Genomic DNA, 16,632 nt, shown 5'->3' with positions numbered 1-16,632 from the left:
TCTCAGCCCCTCCCCTAACCGTGTAGCCCCTCCCTGACCCCACATAAGCCCTCCCCCTGACCCCTCAGCCCCTCCCCTAACCGTGTAGCCCCTCCCCGACCCCCACATAACCCCTCCCCCCTGACCCCTCAGCCCCTCCCCTAACCGTGTAGCCCCTCCCTGATCCCCCCCTAGCCCCTCCCCCGACCCCAAAGCCCCTCCCCCGCCCACGAAGCCCCGTACCGGGGATGTAGGTGAACTGCAGCTCCCTGGCGACGGGCCGCAGGCGCTGCCGCAGCTGGTGGTACCGGAAGTAAATGACCTTGCCCTTCAGCGCGGCGGCCAGCAGCCCCCCGGGCCCCTCCCCGCCCGCCAGCGCCGTCAGCCCGTAGACGTTGCTCTGCGAGGCCAGGCGGCTGAAGCTGTCCCTCCACCAGCGGGCACCGGGCCGCCATGGCCCGCACCGGGAACCGGCACCGCCGCGGACGGCCCCGCCCCGGGGGCCTTCCGCGGCACGGCGCGCCCGCTGACGTCACCAGCGCGACGCCTGGCGACGGCGCCACGCCCGCGCGGGATTGGCGGAGGGCTTGGGCGGGGGCTCCGCCCTGCGGGGTGGGGCGGGACCTGCGGCTCCGCCCCTCTGGGATGGGGCGGGCGCAGCGGCTCCGCCCTCTGGGGTGGGGCGGGGCGCAGCTGCTCCGCCCCCCGGGGGTGGGACAGGCACTGTGACGCCTGCCTCCAGGGTGTGGCTTTGTGTTGCGACTCCACCCCCTGGGGTGGGGCAGGCAATTCGGCTCCGCCCTTTGGGGTGGGGCTTGTGTTGTGACTCTGCCCTCCAGGGTGGGGGTGGTGCAGCTCCACCCTCTGGGGTGGGGCTTGTTGTGACTCCACCCTCTGGGGTGGGGGCGTGTGCTGTGACTCCACCTCCCAGGGTGGGGCTTAGCGAAGGGGGCGGGGGCCGAGGGGGGCAGCTGCAAGACCCCAGGGCCATGGGGGGGGGCCCAGGGGGAGGACACGGGGTGGGAGCAGGGGCCACAGCCCCGCTAATTAACCCAGCCCCAGGAGCCTTAACGAGCGCGGGGGGGGGGTCGTGTTTCCCCCCCAGGGGGTGCAGCCAGCCCCGGGGGGGGGCTCAGGGGGGTCCCAGCAGAGCCCGGGCCCAGCTCCGCTCATGCAACGCTTTATTGGATGCGGTACAGCGCACCGAGCCCTCGCCGCCATCGCATGCAGCAGCCTTCCTCCCCCCCACTCCTCCTCATGGCGGGGGAGGCGGGGGGGGGGGGCACAACCCCCACCCGACCCCCCCGGCGCGAAGGCAGGGCCATGGGGAGAGCGGAGAACGCGGGGAATATATTACACCATTAAATATCTGCGGGGAGGGGGCCATGTACAGGGGGGGGGTGGGGGGGGTGGCAGAGGGGGGGGAGGGGCTGCGGAATGGGGGGGGGGGGGGATGGGGGACATACGAGGGGGGGGGGGGGCAGGGGGGTCCCTAGCGCAAATCTTCCTCCTCGCCCTGGATCGTCTTCTTGATGCGGAGCAGCATGGTGGTGAGCCACTGGTCCAGGCGGGAGATGGAGTCGTACTCCTTCACCTGCCGAGGAGGAGGAGGAGGAGGAAGGCATCAGCGGGGGACAGGGGGGGCCGCAGGGGGGGTGCAGCCCCCTCCCACCATCAGCTTTGGGGCCAACCCCGGCGTTTTACGCCCGGCCTACCGCATCGGTGTAGGCGTCGATGTTCTGCTCCTCGTGCGCATCCAGCAATTTCTGGAAGAGCGGAGGGGGGGGGAGGGGGTGAGGCCGAGGAGGGAGAACCCTCCCCAAAACCTGCCACCCCCCCCCCCCCAAATAAAGCTTCCTCCGGAACAGCTTGGGGCACGGCGGGGGGGGGGGAGGAGGCGAGGCGGCAGCGGCCAGGACCCCCCGGGAGCGGGCAGGCTGCGGGCGAGGGCGGGGGCTGCCGGCGCTCCGCGGGAGCGGGACGCGAGCCCGGCGCGGGCGCCGTGCCCGGGCGAGGGGCGGGAGGGGGTCCTGCGGCTCACCTTGACCAGTTTGCACTCCCTGGAGTCCGTGAAGGCCGGGAACATCTCCTCGTACTTCTGCAACGGCCAGCTGGGGAGGGGAGAGGGGCTGAGAGGGGGGACGAGCGAGGGGACGGGACGAGGTGGGGACAAGGCGGGAGGGTGGGGGAGAAGCTCGGAGGAGAGAAGCGAGGGGATGGGGAGAAGGTGGTGGGGAGAAGCAAGGAGAGGAGATGGGATGGGGGAGAAGCGAGGGGGATGGGGGAGAAGGTGTGGGGAGAAGCAAGGAGAGGAGATGGGATGGGGAGAAGTGAGGGGGATGGGGAGAAGGTGGTGGGGAGAAGCAAGGAGAGGAGATGGGATGGGGAGAAGCGAGGGGATGGGGAGAGGGTGGTGGGGCAGAAGCAAGGGAGAGGAGATGGTGGGGGAGAAGCTTGGAGGGGGACAGAACGGGATGGGGGACAAGCGAGGGGATGGAATGGGATGGGGAGAAGCTCAGAGGAGACAAGTGAGGGGATGGGGAGAAGGTGGTGGGGAGAAGCTCAGAGGGGACAGAATGGGATGGGGACAAACGAGGGGATGGAATGGGACGGGGAGAAGCTCAGAGGAGAGGAGATGGGATGGGGAGAAGCTCAGAGGAGAGGAGATGGGATGGTGAAAAGGTGGTGGGGAGAAGCAAGGAGAGGAGATGGGATGGGGAGAAGCGAGGGGATGGGAGGGAGAAGGTGGTGGGGAGAAGCAAGGAGAGGAGATGGTGGGGAGAAGCTTGGAGGGGGACAGAACAGAATGGGGAGAAGCTCAGAGGAGAGGAGGTTGGGATGGTGAGAAGGTGGTGGGGAGAAGCAAGGAGAGGAGATGGGGATGGGGAGAAGCGAGGGGATGGGGAGAAGGTGGGTGGGGAGAAGCAAGGAGAGGAGATGGTGGGGAGAAGCTCAGACATGGTGGGGAGAAGCTCAGAAGGGACAGAATGGGATGGGGAGAAGCTCGGACATCATGGGGAGAAGCTTGGAGGGGGACAAGATGGGACGGGGAGAAGCTCGGAGGGGACAGAATGGGATGGGGACAAACGAGGGGAATGGGATGGAATGGGACGGGGAGAAGCTTGGAGAACAGCGAGGGGATGGGGAGAAGGTGGTGGGAAGCAAGGAGAGGAGATGGCGGGGAGAAGCCCGGAGAGGAGACGGGACAGGGAGAAGCGAGGAGAGGAGATGGGACAGGGAGAAGCTTGGACATGGCGGGGAGAAGCTCAGAGGTGATGAGATGGGACAGGGAGAAGCCCAGAGAGGAGGTGGGACGGGGAGAAGCTGGGACATGGCAGGGAGAAGCCCGGAGAGGAGATGGGACTGGGAGAACCTTGGACATGGTGGGCAGAATCGAGGGATGGGATGGGTGAGAACCTTGGACATGGTGGGCAGAATCGAGGGGATGGGACGGGGAGAAGCTTGGACATGGTGGGCAGAATCGAGGGGATGGGATGGGGAGAAGCTTGGACATGGTGGGCAGAATCGAGGGGGATGGGATGGGATGGGGAGAAGCTTGGACATGGTGGGCAGAAGTTTGTAGAGGAGATGGGACGGGGAGAACCTTGGACATCGTGGGCAGAATCGAGGGGATGGGACGGGGAGAACCTTGGACATGGTGGGCAGAATCGAGAGGATGGGATGGGGAGAAGCTTGGACATGGTGGGCAGAATCGAGGGGATGGGATGGGGAGAACCTTGGACATGGTGGGCAGAATCGAGGGGATGGGATGGGGAGAAGCTTCGAACATGGTGGGCAGAATCGAGGGGATGGGACGGGGGAGAAGCTTGGACATGGTGGGGAGAAGCTTGGACATGGTGGGGAGAACCTTGGACATGGTGGGCAGAATCGAGGGGATGGGATGGGACGGGGAGAAGCTTGGACATGGTGGGCAGAAGCTCGTAGAGGAGATGGGACGGGGAGAAGCTTGGACATGGCGGGGGAGAAGCTTGGACATGGTGGGCACAATCAAGGGGATGGGATGGTGGGGAGCAGCCCGGCGACGGCGGCCTGCTTCTGGGAGCTTCTTTGGAGTGGGGACCCCCCACCCCAGCCCACCCCCCCGTCCCCGAGGGGCCGCGGCGCCCCGCCCCGACCTTGGCGTTGAGCATGTCGACGCAGAAGTGGCAGAGGGCCGCCTTGAAGAAGTACTCCTTGGCGCTGTACTTGAGGAGGGGGCTGTCCATGGCGCTGGTGCCCACCTGCGGAAGACGACCGCGGGGGGCTGAGTGCTGGGGAGGAGGAGGAGGAGGAGGAGGAAGAGAAGGTCCAGACCTGCTCGTAGATCTCCACGGCTTTCTGGTACTGCTCCAGCTGGGCCGCGTACGTGGCCACCTTCAGCAGACACTTGTTGGCAGAGCTACGGGGAGATGGAGCCGGGGAGGGGGGTCACGGAGCCGCCAGCCCACTCCCACCGCAGCACCGGGGGTCCCCCGAGGAGCCCGGAGGACCCCCGCACCCCCCCCCAGCACAACCCTCGCCGGGGTCAGGAGCGAGCAGCGAGGATGAGGAGGGCAGGCGAGCAGCGGCGAAAAGACCCCCGGAGGGGGGAAGCGGGTTTGGAGACGGACCCCCGGCCGCCGAGCCGGGCCGGGGCGCCGATCCCGCCCGGAGCCTTTACCTGTTGGACTCTTCGCCCTTGTAGTAATCGGCCGCCTGCTCGTAGTGGGCGATGGCCTAGGAGGGAGGAAAACGGGTCAGAAAATATAATATCGAGATAAATCTCCAAAAACACGCGGTGTTCGGGGCGGGGGAGGGGAACCCGGCTTCGCCCGCCCCACGCAGCTCCGGCCGCCATCTGCCCAACCCCGGCCCGAGGCGGCAGCCGGCCGGCAGCTCCCCGCCGAGCCGCGCTCTCTCGCCAGGTGGGGGGAAAAAAAGCGATTTATTTTCCTTTCCTCCCCCCATTCCGCCGGGCAGAGCGTGGAGAACGGCCCCTCAATTAACCCGGGAAGCCCTAATTAGCTCCACGCGGGACGAGGAAACTCGTTTCTCTCCCCAAAACAAATCTGGTTATTCCCCAGGGGAAAATAAACGCCAAGGGAGAACGCGGAGCCACGGGGCTTTGCGGGAAGCGCCGGAGCCTCCGGCGTCGCCGCCTTCCACCGGTCGCGGCGATTCCTCCTCCGATCCAAGCGTCCTCGCGCTGCCCAGACGCCCACGTAAGGTTTTTTTTTTCCTCCTCTCCCTCATTAACCGCGGCGTCGAGGCCGCTCCGAGCGTCCTCTCCGGCCGGGGAGCGTCGCCGGCATTCGGCTCCGGGGTCCCGACCGCGTCCTGATCCCCGCGGGAGCGCGAGGCCGCGGCGGGCGGGCGGCGTTTTACCTTCTCGATGTCCACCAGCTCCGTCTCGAAGATCTCCGCGATGGAGATGTGGTGCTTGGCGGCGATGGTGAAGCGGCCCTGGGAGCGGGATAAGCGGGGAGGGGGGTTTGCCGGGTGGGAAGAGCGCTCGGAGCCGGCGGGACGCGGCGCGGCCGGGCTCGGGGGAAGGGGTCCGCGGCGGCGAGGAGCGCAGGCGGGCGGGCTCACCATGTCGGTGTAGATCTCGATCGCTCTGATCAAGCAGTTAATGGCCTCTGGGGAGAGAGGGAACGGAGCGGTGAGGCCGCGGCGGAGCGAGGGCCCCCACCGCGCCGCGGTGACGGAGCCGTCTTCGCCGCCGCGCCCCCAGCGGCACCCCGCGGCCGCCGATCCGGGCGCCGGCGCTGCCGCGGGTGAGGCTTCCAGGGCAGGGTCCGAGCCCACCGCGCCGAGGAGCCCGCTGCTCCGGGGAGTTGCTGCTGCTCCGAGGAGTTGCTGCTGCTCCAAGGAGTTGCTGCTGCTCTGAGAAGCCACTGCTCCAAGCAGTTACTGCTCCTCCAAGGAGTTGCTGCTCCTCCAAGGAGTTTGCTGCTGCTCTGAGTAGCCATTGCTCCAAGGAGTTGCTGCTGCTCCAAGGAGTTGCTGCTGCTCCGAGAAGCCATTGCTCCAAGGAGTTGCTGCTGCTCCGAGAAGCCATTGCTCCAAGGAGTTGCTGCTGCTCCGAGAAGCCATTGCTCCAGCTCTGAGAATGTGTTCTTGCTCCGAGGAACCACTGCTACTCTGAGGAGGGGTCGCTGCTCCAAGGAGGTGTCGCTCTGAGGAGCCATTGCTGCTGCTGCTTCCGAGGAACCATTGCTCCAAGGAGTTGCTCCGAGGTGTTGTTCTTGCTCTGAGTAACCACTGCTACTCCGAGGAGGTGTTGCTGCTCCGAGGAGGTGTTGCTCTGAGCAGCCATTGCTGCTGCTGCTCCGAGGAACCATTGCTCCAAGGAGTTGTTGCTGCTGCTTCAAGAAGCCATTGCGCCAAGTTGTTGCTCCAAGGAGGTGTTGTTGCTGCTCCAAGGAGTTGTTGCTCCTGCTCCTAGGAGCCATTGCTCCAAGGAGTTGCTCTGAGGTGTTGTTCTTGCTCCGAGTAACCACTGCTACTCCGAAGAGGTGTCGCTGCTCCGAGGAGGTGTCGCTCTGAGGAGCCATTGCTGCTGCTGCTCCGAGGAACCATTGCTCCAAGGAGTTGCTCCGAGGTGTTGTTCTTGCTCTGAGTAACCACTGCTACTGCCAAGGAGGTGTCGCTCTGAGGAGCCATTGCTGCTGCTGCTCCGAGGAACCATTGCTCCAAGGAGTTGCTGCTGCTGCTCCAAGGACCCTTTGCTCCAGCTCTGAGGATTTGTTCTTGCTCTGAGTAACCACTGCTACTCCGAGGAGGTGTCGCTGCTCCAAGGAGGTGTCGCTCTGAGGAGCCATTGCTGCTGCTGCTCCGAGGAACCATTGCTCCAAGGAGTTGCTCTGAGGTGTTGTTCTTGCTCTGAGTAACCACTGCTACTCCGAGGAGGGGTCGCTGCTCCGAGGAGGTGTCGCTCTGAGGAGCCATTGCTGCTGCTGCTCCGAGGAACCACTGCTCCAAGGAGTTGTTGCTGCTGCTCCAAGGACCCTTTGCTCCGGCTCTGAGGATTTGTTCTTGCTCCGAGGAACCACTGCTACTCCGAGGAAGTGTCGCTCTGAGGAGCCATTGCTGCTGCTGCTCCGAGGAACCACTGCTCCAAGGAGTTGTTGCTGCTGCTTCAAGAAGCCATTGCGCCAAGTTGTTGCTCCAAGGAGCTGTTGTTGCTGCTCCAACGAGTTGTTGCTCCTGCTCCTAGGAGCCATTGCTCCAAGGAGTTGCTCTGAGGTGTTGTTCTTGCTCCGAGTAACCACTGCTGCTCCGAAGAGGTGTCGCTGCTCCAAGGAGGTGTCGCTCTGAGGAGCCATTGCTGCTGCTGCTCCAGAGGAACCATTGCTCCAAGGAGTTGTTGCTGCTGCTCCAAGGACCCTTTGCTCCGGCTCTGAGGATTTGTTCTTGCTCCGAGGAACCACTGCTACTCCGAGGAGGAGTCGCTGCTTCCGAGGCAGGCGCGTTGTCTTCCCCGGGAGAGGAAATCCGGCAGGCCGAGGGCAGCGCGAGCGGCTGCTGCTCCGAACACAAATCTCCGGGAGATTAAGCAAATCCTCCGGGAGATTAAATTTGTTTTCTCCTCCGGTTATTTCGTTATCTCCTCCGGAAAAAAAAATCACCCCAACCGACCCCGCCGCCACGAGCGGCGTCCGCTTCCTCCGCCGGATCACCAAGCCCGGAACGTTCCGCTCCGCAGCTCACGAACTGCGACCGAAAGGCTTTCCCGAAGCTCCGGCGTCGGGAAAACCCGATGGCACCCAGCAAGGACGTTGCCTGCCGAGGCGGCCGTCACCTTCCCGGCGGTTCCGGAAACGCCGGAGGGGAGGAAACCACCGGAACCCTCACCTTGCGGATCGGCTTTCTTGAAGGCGTTGCCGGCGTCCACGAAGTTGGTGGCCCGCGTCGTGCTTGCTCTGCAGCTGCAAGTGGAGCCGCGCCGCTTGGCAGAAGGCGTTCCCTGCGGCTGCGGGGGGAGAGGGGGAGCTCGGCGGCGCGGAAAACGCCGGGATGGGGCTGGTTATCCGGCTCCGAACCGAGCCGGCGCCGGAGAGCGATCCGTTGGTCCGCGTCCGGCTTACGTACCGCTCCAGTTCTTGGCCATTTTGAACATGTTGGCGGCCCGGGCGTAGATGTCGCACGCTTCTTCTATGCGGGAGGAGCCCCTGGAAGCGATGGGAAGAAGCGGGAAATTCCTGCCGGGAAGCTCGAGCCCGGCAACGGATCAAACCATCCCGGCATCAAATAAAACGAAATATCACCCCAGCACCCCAAAACACCACCCCAGCACCCCAAAAACACGACCCCCAGCACCCCAAAATACCGTCCCAGACCCCCAAAACACCTTCCCAGACCCCCAAAAACACCTTCCCAGCACCCCAAAACACCACCCAGCACCCCAAAACACCACCCCAGCACCCCAAAACACAACCCCAGCACCCCAGGGACACAGCCTGTGCCTGATGGAGCAGCCTCCGGCACCCCAAAACACCCTCCCAGCCACCAAAATACCACCCCAGACCCCCAAAACAGCCTCCCAGCCACCAAAATACCACCCCAGACCCCCAAAACACCCTCCCAGCACCCCAAAATACCACCCCAGACCCCCAAACACCCTCCCAGCCACCAAAATACCACCCCAGACCCCCAAAATATCCTCCCAGTGCCCCAAAGCTGCCTCCCAGTGCCCCAGGGACACAGCCTGTGCCTGCTGGAGCAGCCTCCAGCACCCCAAAACACCCTCCCAGCCCCCAAAATACCACCCCAGACCCCAAAAACACCCTCCCAGCACCCCAAAATACCACCCCAGACCCCCAAAACACCCTCCCAGCACCCCAAAACACCACCCCAGACCCCAAAACAGCCTCCCAGCCCCCCAAAATACCACCCCAGACCCCCAAAACAGCCTCCCAGTCCCCAAAATACCGTCCCAGACCCCCCAAAACACCCCTCCCAGCACCCCAAAACACACACCCCACACCCCCAAAACAGCCTCCCAGCACCCCAGGGACACAGCCAGTGCCCGCTGGAGCAGCCTCCAGCACATCAAAGCACCCTCCCAGCCACCAAAATACCACCCCAGACCCCCAAAACACCCTCCCAGCACCCCAAAACACCACCCCACACCCCCCAAAACACCCTCCCAGCACCCCAGGAACACAGCCTGTGCCTGCTGGAGGAGCCTCCGGCACCCCACAACACCCTCCCAGCCACCAAAATACCACCCCAGACCCCCAAAACACCTTCCCAGCACCCCAAAATACCACCCCAGACCCCCAAAACACCCTCCCAGCACCCCAAAATACTACCCCAGACCCCCAAAATATCCTCCCAGTGCCCCAAAGCTGCCTCCCAGTGCCCCAGGGACACAGCCTGTGCCTGCTGGAGCAGCCTCCAGCACCCCAAAACACCCTCCCAGCCCCCAAAATACCACCCCAGACCCCCAAAACAGCCTCCCAGCACCCCAAAATACCACCCCAGACCCCCAAAACAGCCTCCCAGCACCCCAAAATACCACCCCAGACCCCCAAAACAGCCTCCCAGTCTCCAGGGACACAGCCAGTGCCCGCTGAAGTGGCCCCCCGGTCCCCCAAAATACCCTTGTGGCCCCCCCAAAACACCATCACAGCCCCCAGGGACATGGCCAGTGCCCGCTGGAGCAGCCTCCAGCCCCCAAAAGACCCTCATAGCTCCCCAAAACAACCATGTGGCCCCTGGGCACACAGCCAGTACTCACTGGAGCAAGCCTCTGGTTCCCCCAAAATAACCTTGTGGCCCCCCAAAAACACTATGGCAGATGCTGGGGACAGAGCCAGTGCCCGCTGGAGCAGCCTCTGGCCATCAAAACACCCTCCCAGCCCCCAAAAACACCCTCCCAGCCCCCAAAAACACCCTCCCAGCCCCCAAAAACACCCTCCCAGCCCCCAAAAACTCCCTCAACACAGAGCCTGCGCCAGACGAGCCCCCAGCTCGCAGCCCTCCGGCTCCGCCAGCGAGCGCGTTCCTCTGCCGACGTGGCCGATTCCGACCACGAACCCCGGCCGGTGACTCAAGCGAGGTCGTCACGGCCGCGTTTGTGGTTTGGGGGCAATTTTTAAACATGAGCTGAAGTGGTTTTGCTCACGTTTCCTCACTCCCCCTAGAGAGGTGGCAGGGTGACTCGCTGGAGGCGGCATCTCCACCGGATCGGATCGGTTTGAGCAGGGAAGTTCTGTCCCCCAAAAAGGGGGCAAAGGGGCCAGGTCCGGCCCCCCCAAAAAGAGGGCAAAGGGGCCAGGTCCGGCCTTCCCCAAAAAGGGGGGCAAAGGGGCCAGGTCCGGCACCCCAAAAAGGGGGCAAAGGGGCCAGGTCCGGCACCCCAAAAGGGGGCAAAGGGGGCCAGGTCCGGCACCCCAAAAGGGGGCAAAGGGGCCAGGTCCGGCACCCCAAAAGGGGGCAAAGGGGCCAGGTCCGGCACCCCCAAAAAGGGGGCAAAGGGGCCAGGTTCGGCACCCCAAAAGGGGGCAAAGGGGCCAGGTTCGGCACCCCCAGAAAGGGGGGCAAAGGGGGCCAGGTTCGGCCCCCCAAAAAGGGGGCAAAGGGGCCAGGTTCGGCCCCCCAAAAAGGGGCAAAGGGGGCCAGGTCCGGCCCCCCAAAAAGGGGGCAAAGGGGCCAGGTTCGGCACCCCCAAAAGGGGGCAAAGGGGCCAGGTCCGGCACCCCCAAAAAGGGGGCAAAGGGGCCAGGTTCGGCACCCCCAAAAGGGGGCAAAGGGGCCAGGTCCGGCACCCCCAAAAGGGGGCAAAGGGACCAGGTCCGGCACCCCCAAAAGGGGGCAAAGGGGCCAGGTCCGGCACCCCCAAAAGGGGGGCAAAGGGGCCAGGTCCGGCCCCCCCCAAAAAGGGGGCAAAGGGGCCAGGTCCGGCCCCCCCAAAAAAGAGGGGAACGGGGCAAAGCTCGGCCCCAAAAAGAGGGGAACGGGGCAAAGCTCGGCCCCAAAAAGAGGGGAACGGGGCAAAAGCTCGGCCCCAAAAAGAGGGGAACGGGGCCCCGCTCGCTGCCACGCAGCAACCCCCCCACCCCCACGGAGAACAGACCCCCCCTCATGGGGCGGGCGACGGACTCGTGCGCGGCTACGAAAGCGCCCGGTTAATGCCGAATTCGGCCACGCCGAGCGCTGCGGCCCCGCTCCTCCCCTCCCCTGGCACCGCGGCTGTGAGAAGCTGGAGGTCGAGGCGGGTCCCCCAGTGCCCCCCCTGAAGCTCTTAACACCCCTCCCCCTCGGCCGGCACCCCCAAAGCGCCCACCCCACAGCTCACTATCTCCCAGAGGTCCTAACACCCCCTTCTCTGCCCCCCCCCCACCCCCCCAGCACCCATCCCTCACCCCAAAGCCCCACCAAGGGCCCAGCATCTTCATCCCAAAGCCCCCCAGAAACTCCCTACACCTTCTCTGCCCCCCCCATCACCCCCTCAGCACCTACCTCTCACCCCAAAGCCCCCCCAAGTGCCCAGCATCTTCATCCCAAAGACCCCCCACAAACTCCTTACACCCCCTTCCCTGCCCAAAAGCCCCCCCGAGGGCCAACATGATCCCCCCAAATCCCCCCCCGAGGGCAAACATCTTTATCCCAAAGGCCCCCAAAAGCTCCTTATACCTTTGTCCCTGTCCCCCTGCACCCCCATAGTGCTCACCCCCACCCCAAAACCCCCCCACTGCCCAGGACCCTCAGCCCAAAGCCCTCCAGAAGCTCTTTAGACCCCCTCCCTGCCCCCCATCACACCCCTCAGTGCTCACTCTCACCCCAAAGGCCCCCCCAGAGCCCGGCATCTTCATCCCAAAGCCCCCCACACCCCCTTCTCTGCCCCCCATCACCCCCCCAGCGCCCATTCCCTCACCCCAAAGCCCCCCACCGCCCAGGACCCTCAGCCCAAAGCCCTCCAGAAGCTCTTTAGACCCCCTCCCTGCCCCCCATCACCCCTCAGTGCTCACCCTCACCCCAAAGCCCCCCCCCAGGGCCCAGCACCTTCATCCCAAAGCCCCCCACACCCCTCCTCTGCCCCCCATCACCCCCCCAGCGCCCATCCCTCACCCCAAAGCCCCCCACCGCCCAGGACCCTCAGCCCAAAGCCCTCCAGAAGCTCTTTAGACCCCCTCCCTGCCCCCCATCACCCCTCAGTGCTCACCCTCACCCCAAAGCCCCCCCCCAGGGCCCAGCACCTTCATCCCAAAGCCCTACACGGCCCTTTTCTGCCTCCTTTCACCCCCCCAGGGCCCACCCCTCACCTCAAAGCCCCCCAAAGCTCCTAACGCCCCTTGCCTGCCCCCCATCACCCCCTTAGCACCCACCCTTCACCCCCCCAAGGCCCAGCATCCTCAGCCCCAAGCCCCCAGCCCCCCCTCCCCGCCGCTGTCAGGCCCCGGGGGGGGACCCACCCCGGCCGCACTCACCCGAAGAGGCCGGCGAAGAAGGACTGGGAGCCGCGGACCTTCTTGTCGGCCTCGGCCAGGAGCTGCAGCGCTTCCTTCTCCTTCCCGGCCTGGTCCATGGCGGCCGCCTGCAGCCGCGGCGCCCCGTCTCACGTGACTCCGCCCCGGGCCCCTTCCCGTCTCACGTGACGCCGGCGCCGCGCCGCATTGGCGGGCGGCGCCCACGTGACGCGGGCGGCGGGGAGGAGCAGAGCTCCTCCCCCCTACTCGGTTTCCCCGCCGCGGGCGGGGAGCGGCGCCCCCTGGCGAGCGGGGGGAGCGGGCGCCCGCAGGGGGCGGGGCGGGGGAGGTGACGTCGCCCCCAAAATGGGGCATTTCCGGCCGTTTCGGGCGCTCTGACGCGCGCGAGTGACGCAGCGCTGACGCAGGCGGCCGCGAGCCGCTCAGCCCGCGCCGGTGGCGGGCCCGGAGGGAGCTCGGCCCAGCTCCCGCATCGCCGCCGTGCTCCCCCGCTGACGTCACGGCCCTCCGCGCTGACGTCACGGCTTGGCGCCCTGACGTCACTGACAGCATGGCAGCGCTCCTCCCTGAGCTGCAAGAGCAGTGATGAGGGCCAAGCGCTGACCCAGGGGTCATGACGACGCGGGCAGCACCTCCAACATCTAACGAACCCCGGCTAATTAGCACAGGCGAGTGCACGGCCACGCGACCCCGGCGCTAACGAGCGCCACCAACCCACGCGACCGCGGCCACGGCGCTAACGAGTGTCGCCAGCCCAGCAGAAGAGCCCGGGATTAATTATTGCCCAGGGGAAAGGGGAGCCGGTGTCCCCACTGACGAAGGCGGGCGCGTTTAACGAGCTGCCACTCATTAACGGCCTCCTCGCTTCCCGCCGCGGGGGTTCGGCGCGTGCCGGCCGCGACGCCGGAGGCGGAACGCCGAGCAGCGGTGCGCGCCGGCCAACGGACACCGGTTTTGGGGCAGAAACCCCTGAAAACGGCAACCGTCGGCGACTGGAAAGGCGACGGCGCTGCGATCTCCGGCACCGGCAACGCCACGGGACGGAGATGAGGGAGCGGCTGCGTGGCCTCGCCGCTGCCGGCGTTCGGTTGCGGCACGGTGAAATGCCGGCGTTCACCTCGGCGGTGTGAGATCCTGACGTTCACCTCGGCGCAGTGAAGGCCCGGCGCTCGCGGCGGCGCGGTGAAAATCCCGGCGCTCGCGGCGGCGCGGAGCACCCGCCGACTTTTCCAGCGGCGAAACACCCGGTTTCATCGTCACCGCGAGCTCCCCGGCAGCGAGGTGACGGCGCTGGCGTGGCCTCACCGCGCGCTCAACGTCGAAATTTTACCTGACCGAAAGCTCCGCGGCGCAGTGGGGCCTCGCGTGCCGGCGGCCTCATTCGTCCCCCGCGTCGCCAAGACCGCGATGGGCGACGCCAGCTCGCCCCGCGTGCCGCAGCTCTTGCCGAAACGCCCCAAGACGGAGGGCGAGGGCGCAGAGGCGAGGCCGAAGGAGGAGGCGCCAGAAGAGGCGGCGGCGGCGGCGCTCGTCCCGCCCTCGCTGCGAGGTACGTGGGCGCCGTTTTGGCTGTTTTCGCCCCCAAAGTGGCGGTTCACCGCCACGCTGAGACCGCCGTTGTCCAAAAAGCCGTTTTTTTTACCAGATCCTCACCCCTGCAGGAGAGAGGTTGTTTTATTCAGGCGCGGCGGACACATGGCGCACGCCGACGGCTGGCTTCTTCGTTACGTTTATACGTTAAATTCACGCTAATTAGCGAAGGGACGCTCTTAACCGCGAACCCTCCCCCCCTCTCTTCCCAAGAACGCGTTCTCCTACGGCGTGGTTTAATTAACGTCGCGTTTTGTCTCCGCAGAGGAAACGCCGCTCGCCTTCGGCGCCTTCGGCATGGCGGCCGCCGCTCTGGCACCGCCGTCCCGGCGGAAGAGGGAGAAGGGCGCGGAGGGGGCGAGCGCGGCGCTGTCGGTCGACCGGCGCAAATCGAAGGTGTGGAATTACTACGCCAAGCTGGGGGACGCCTACGTGGAGTGCAACGTCTGCAAGAAGCAGCTCTCCTTCCACAACAGCACGACCACCATGCGGGAGCACCTCGTCCGGAAGCACGGCATCCGCGACGCCTTGCTCTCCCACCTGAAGGACGAGCAGGTGGCCGAATCCGATTGCGGCGGAGCGGAAAACGTCGGGAAGCGCTCTCGGCAAACGCCGCCGGAGAACGGGTTTTACCAGGCGGAAGCGCGGAGCGACGTGATCCTGGAGTTGGTGCTGGAGATGATTTTCCGCGATCTTCACCCTCTCTCCGTGGTGAGGGACAAAGGGTTCGGGCTCCTCGTCGGGTACCTGGAGCCCGGCTTCGCCCTGCCGGCGCCGGCGCAGCTCGCCGGCATGCTGCGGCACCGGTACGGCGTGGTCAAGCAGCACCTGGAGCGTTACCTGCAGACGGCCGAGGCCGTCGCGGTCTGCGTGGAGCTCTGGGCTTCGCAGCTCAGCCAGAGCTACCTGAGCGTCGCGGCCAGCTTCGTCGACGGGGAGTGGCGGCGGGCGCGGTGCATGCTGGCGACGCAGCGGGCGCACGAGGACGAAGCGGAGGGCGGTTTGGGGGAGAAGCTGCACGCCGTCCTTCGGGATTTCGGGCTGTCGGGAAAATCCGTCTTCTGCGTGGTGCACGACGGCCCGCGGGGCGCGGCGGCGGCGAGCTGGCAGCCGCTGCGGAACGCCTACGGGTGGAGCGGGCTGGGCTGCGCCGCTCGCACCCTCCACCTCTGCATCCGAGCGGGGCTGGAGGTGGAGCAGGTCCGGGAAGCGTTGGGCATCGCCCGCGGAATCGTGCGGTTCTTCCAGCAGGACGCCAGGGCCAGCCGCTCCTTGAACAGCAAGCTGGAGGCCATCAACAAGAGCAAGCTGAAGCTGGTGATGGACGCGGGCTCGCGCTGGATAACCACCGTGGAGATGTGCGAGAGCCTCTTGGACCTCAAGTGGGCCATAATGTCCGTGCTGGAGGAGCAGCCCAAGGGCGCGGCGGCCGTCCGGAACTTGGCCGACCACCAATGGAAGCTCCTGCAGGACCTGGTCCCGATCATGAGGACCATCAGGATCGCCACGTCCTTCCTACGCGAGGAGCAGAACGCCTCCGTCTCTTCTCTGATGCCGTGCGTCCACGGGATCGTCGCCGCCATCGGCCAGCAGGCGGAAGAGGCCGGCACCGTCATCAAGACGGTCGTGGGCAACATCAGGGCGGAGCTGACGCGGCGCTGGGGGCTGGCGGAGGACGAGAAGGTGCTGGAAAACCCGGCGGTTATCGCTTCTTTCTTGGACCCTCGCTTCAAGGAGATGCGGTTTCTCAGCCCCGGGCTGAGGAGCGCGCTGCACGAGAGGGTCAAGGCCATGCTGTCGCAGGTTTTCAGCCACCAGTGCCCGCCTGCCGCCCGGCCCTGGGTGCCGGGCTCGGATTATAAAGCCGAGGGCGGAGAGGCGGGCAGCCCGCCGCCGGCTCACAAGGCCGGGAGCCTGAGCGCCGCGCCGCAGAGCGTGTACGACATCCTGCTGGGGAAGGATCCGGCCGAGAGCATGCCCGAGATCCACCAGCAACTGGAAAACTACATCGTGGAGCCGCTCTGCAAGCGCAGCACCGACCCGCTGGACTGGTGGAAGAACAACGAGCGGCGCTTCCCGGCCGTGGCGCGGCTCAGCCGGCGGTACCTCGCTGTGCCGGCCACCGCCGTGCCGCCCGAGCAGGCCTTCGCCGCCGGCGAAAGCGCCCTGGAGCAGCGGCGAGCCGTCCTGGCGCCGGAGAACCTGGATCAAATTCTGTTCTTGCATCAGAATTTTGACTTTTTAGAGTCGCTGAGGAACAGTAACGAGGCTCGGAGCAGGAGCCTGCACTAACGAGGGCGGAGGGGTGCGCGCGGAGCCCTCCCACGGGGGTTTAGTTGGCGCGAGGGGCTTTCAGACGCCGGCCCAACTGCTCCACCACAGCTACCCAGCACACAGGTTTTATTCCAGACTCCTGCCTACATATTTTTACAATCGCTTTGGCAGCGCCCGCAGCAAAGAGGGAGTTGGGGAGGAGGGGGGAGCTCGCCGCCGCCCGCCAGCGCTCGCTCATTCACCCAGCACGGAGGAGCCGGCTGTCCCAGTTTGGCTACCGGGGCTCGACGCAGTCGCTCGCTGCCCGAGCCCTCTGCTCGTCCCTGGGCCAGGCCTAAAGCCCCGAGCGCGTTCTCAAGCTCCACACGTGCTG

The 16,632-nt window shown here is 65.9% G+C and overlaps 2 protein-coding genes across 2 annotated transcripts; one reads left to right on the top strand and one right to left on the bottom strand.

The window, feature by feature from the left end:
- Positions 1 to 1,143: 1,143 nt before the first annotated feature.
- LOC142365436 (alpha-soluble NSF attachment protein-like) lies at positions 1,144 to 12,517 on the bottom strand. Its single transcript, XM_075446215.1, is given in 12 exon segments — positions 1,144 to 1,573; positions 1,695 to 1,745; positions 2,021 to 2,085; positions 4,112 to 4,220; positions 4,294 to 4,378; positions 4,640 to 4,695; positions 5,344 to 5,421; positions 5,551 to 5,597; positions 7,816 to 7,867; positions 7,869 to 7,933; positions 8,053 to 8,132; positions 12,396 to 12,517. Coding segments are annotated over 12 exon segments (888 nt in total). The 5' UTR covers positions 12,494 to 12,517; the 3' UTR covers positions 1,144 to 1,471.
- Positions 12,518 to 12,803: 286 nt separating this feature from the next.
- Positions 12,804 to 16,632, top strand: LOC142365426 (E3 SUMO-protein ligase ZBED1-like). Its single transcript, XM_075446202.1, has 2 exons — positions 12,804 to 13,944; positions 14,251 to 16,632. The coding sequence occupies exons 1-2, from the start codon at positions 13,803 to 13,805 to the stop codon at positions 16,275 to 16,277; spliced, it is 2,169 nt and encodes a 722-aa protein (XP_075302317.1). The 5' UTR covers positions 12,804 to 13,802; the 3' UTR covers positions 16,278 to 16,632.

This window comes from Opisthocomus hoazin, chromosome 39, assembly GCF_030867145.1.
Source record: "Opisthocomus hoazin isolate bOpiHoa1 chromosome 39, bOpiHoa1.hap1, whole genome shotgun sequence".
Lineage (NCBI taxonomy): Eukaryota > Metazoa > Chordata > Aves > Opisthocomiformes > Opisthocomidae > Opisthocomus > Opisthocomus hoazin.
This window is presented reverse-complemented; position numbering and strand designations above follow the sequence as displayed.

What these genes read in the sequence shown, in the direction of transcription:
- LOC142365426 (XM_075446202.1), top strand. Translation starts at nt 13,803, where the DNA reads ATGGGCGACGCCAGCTCGCCCCGCGTGCCGCAGCTCTTGCCGAAACGC. An exon ending in CGTCCCGCCCTCGCTGCGAG is followed by an intron (nt 13,945 to 14,250) that starts GTACGTGGGCGC and finishes TTGTCTCCGCAG; the next exon opens with AGGAAACGCCGCTCGCCTTC.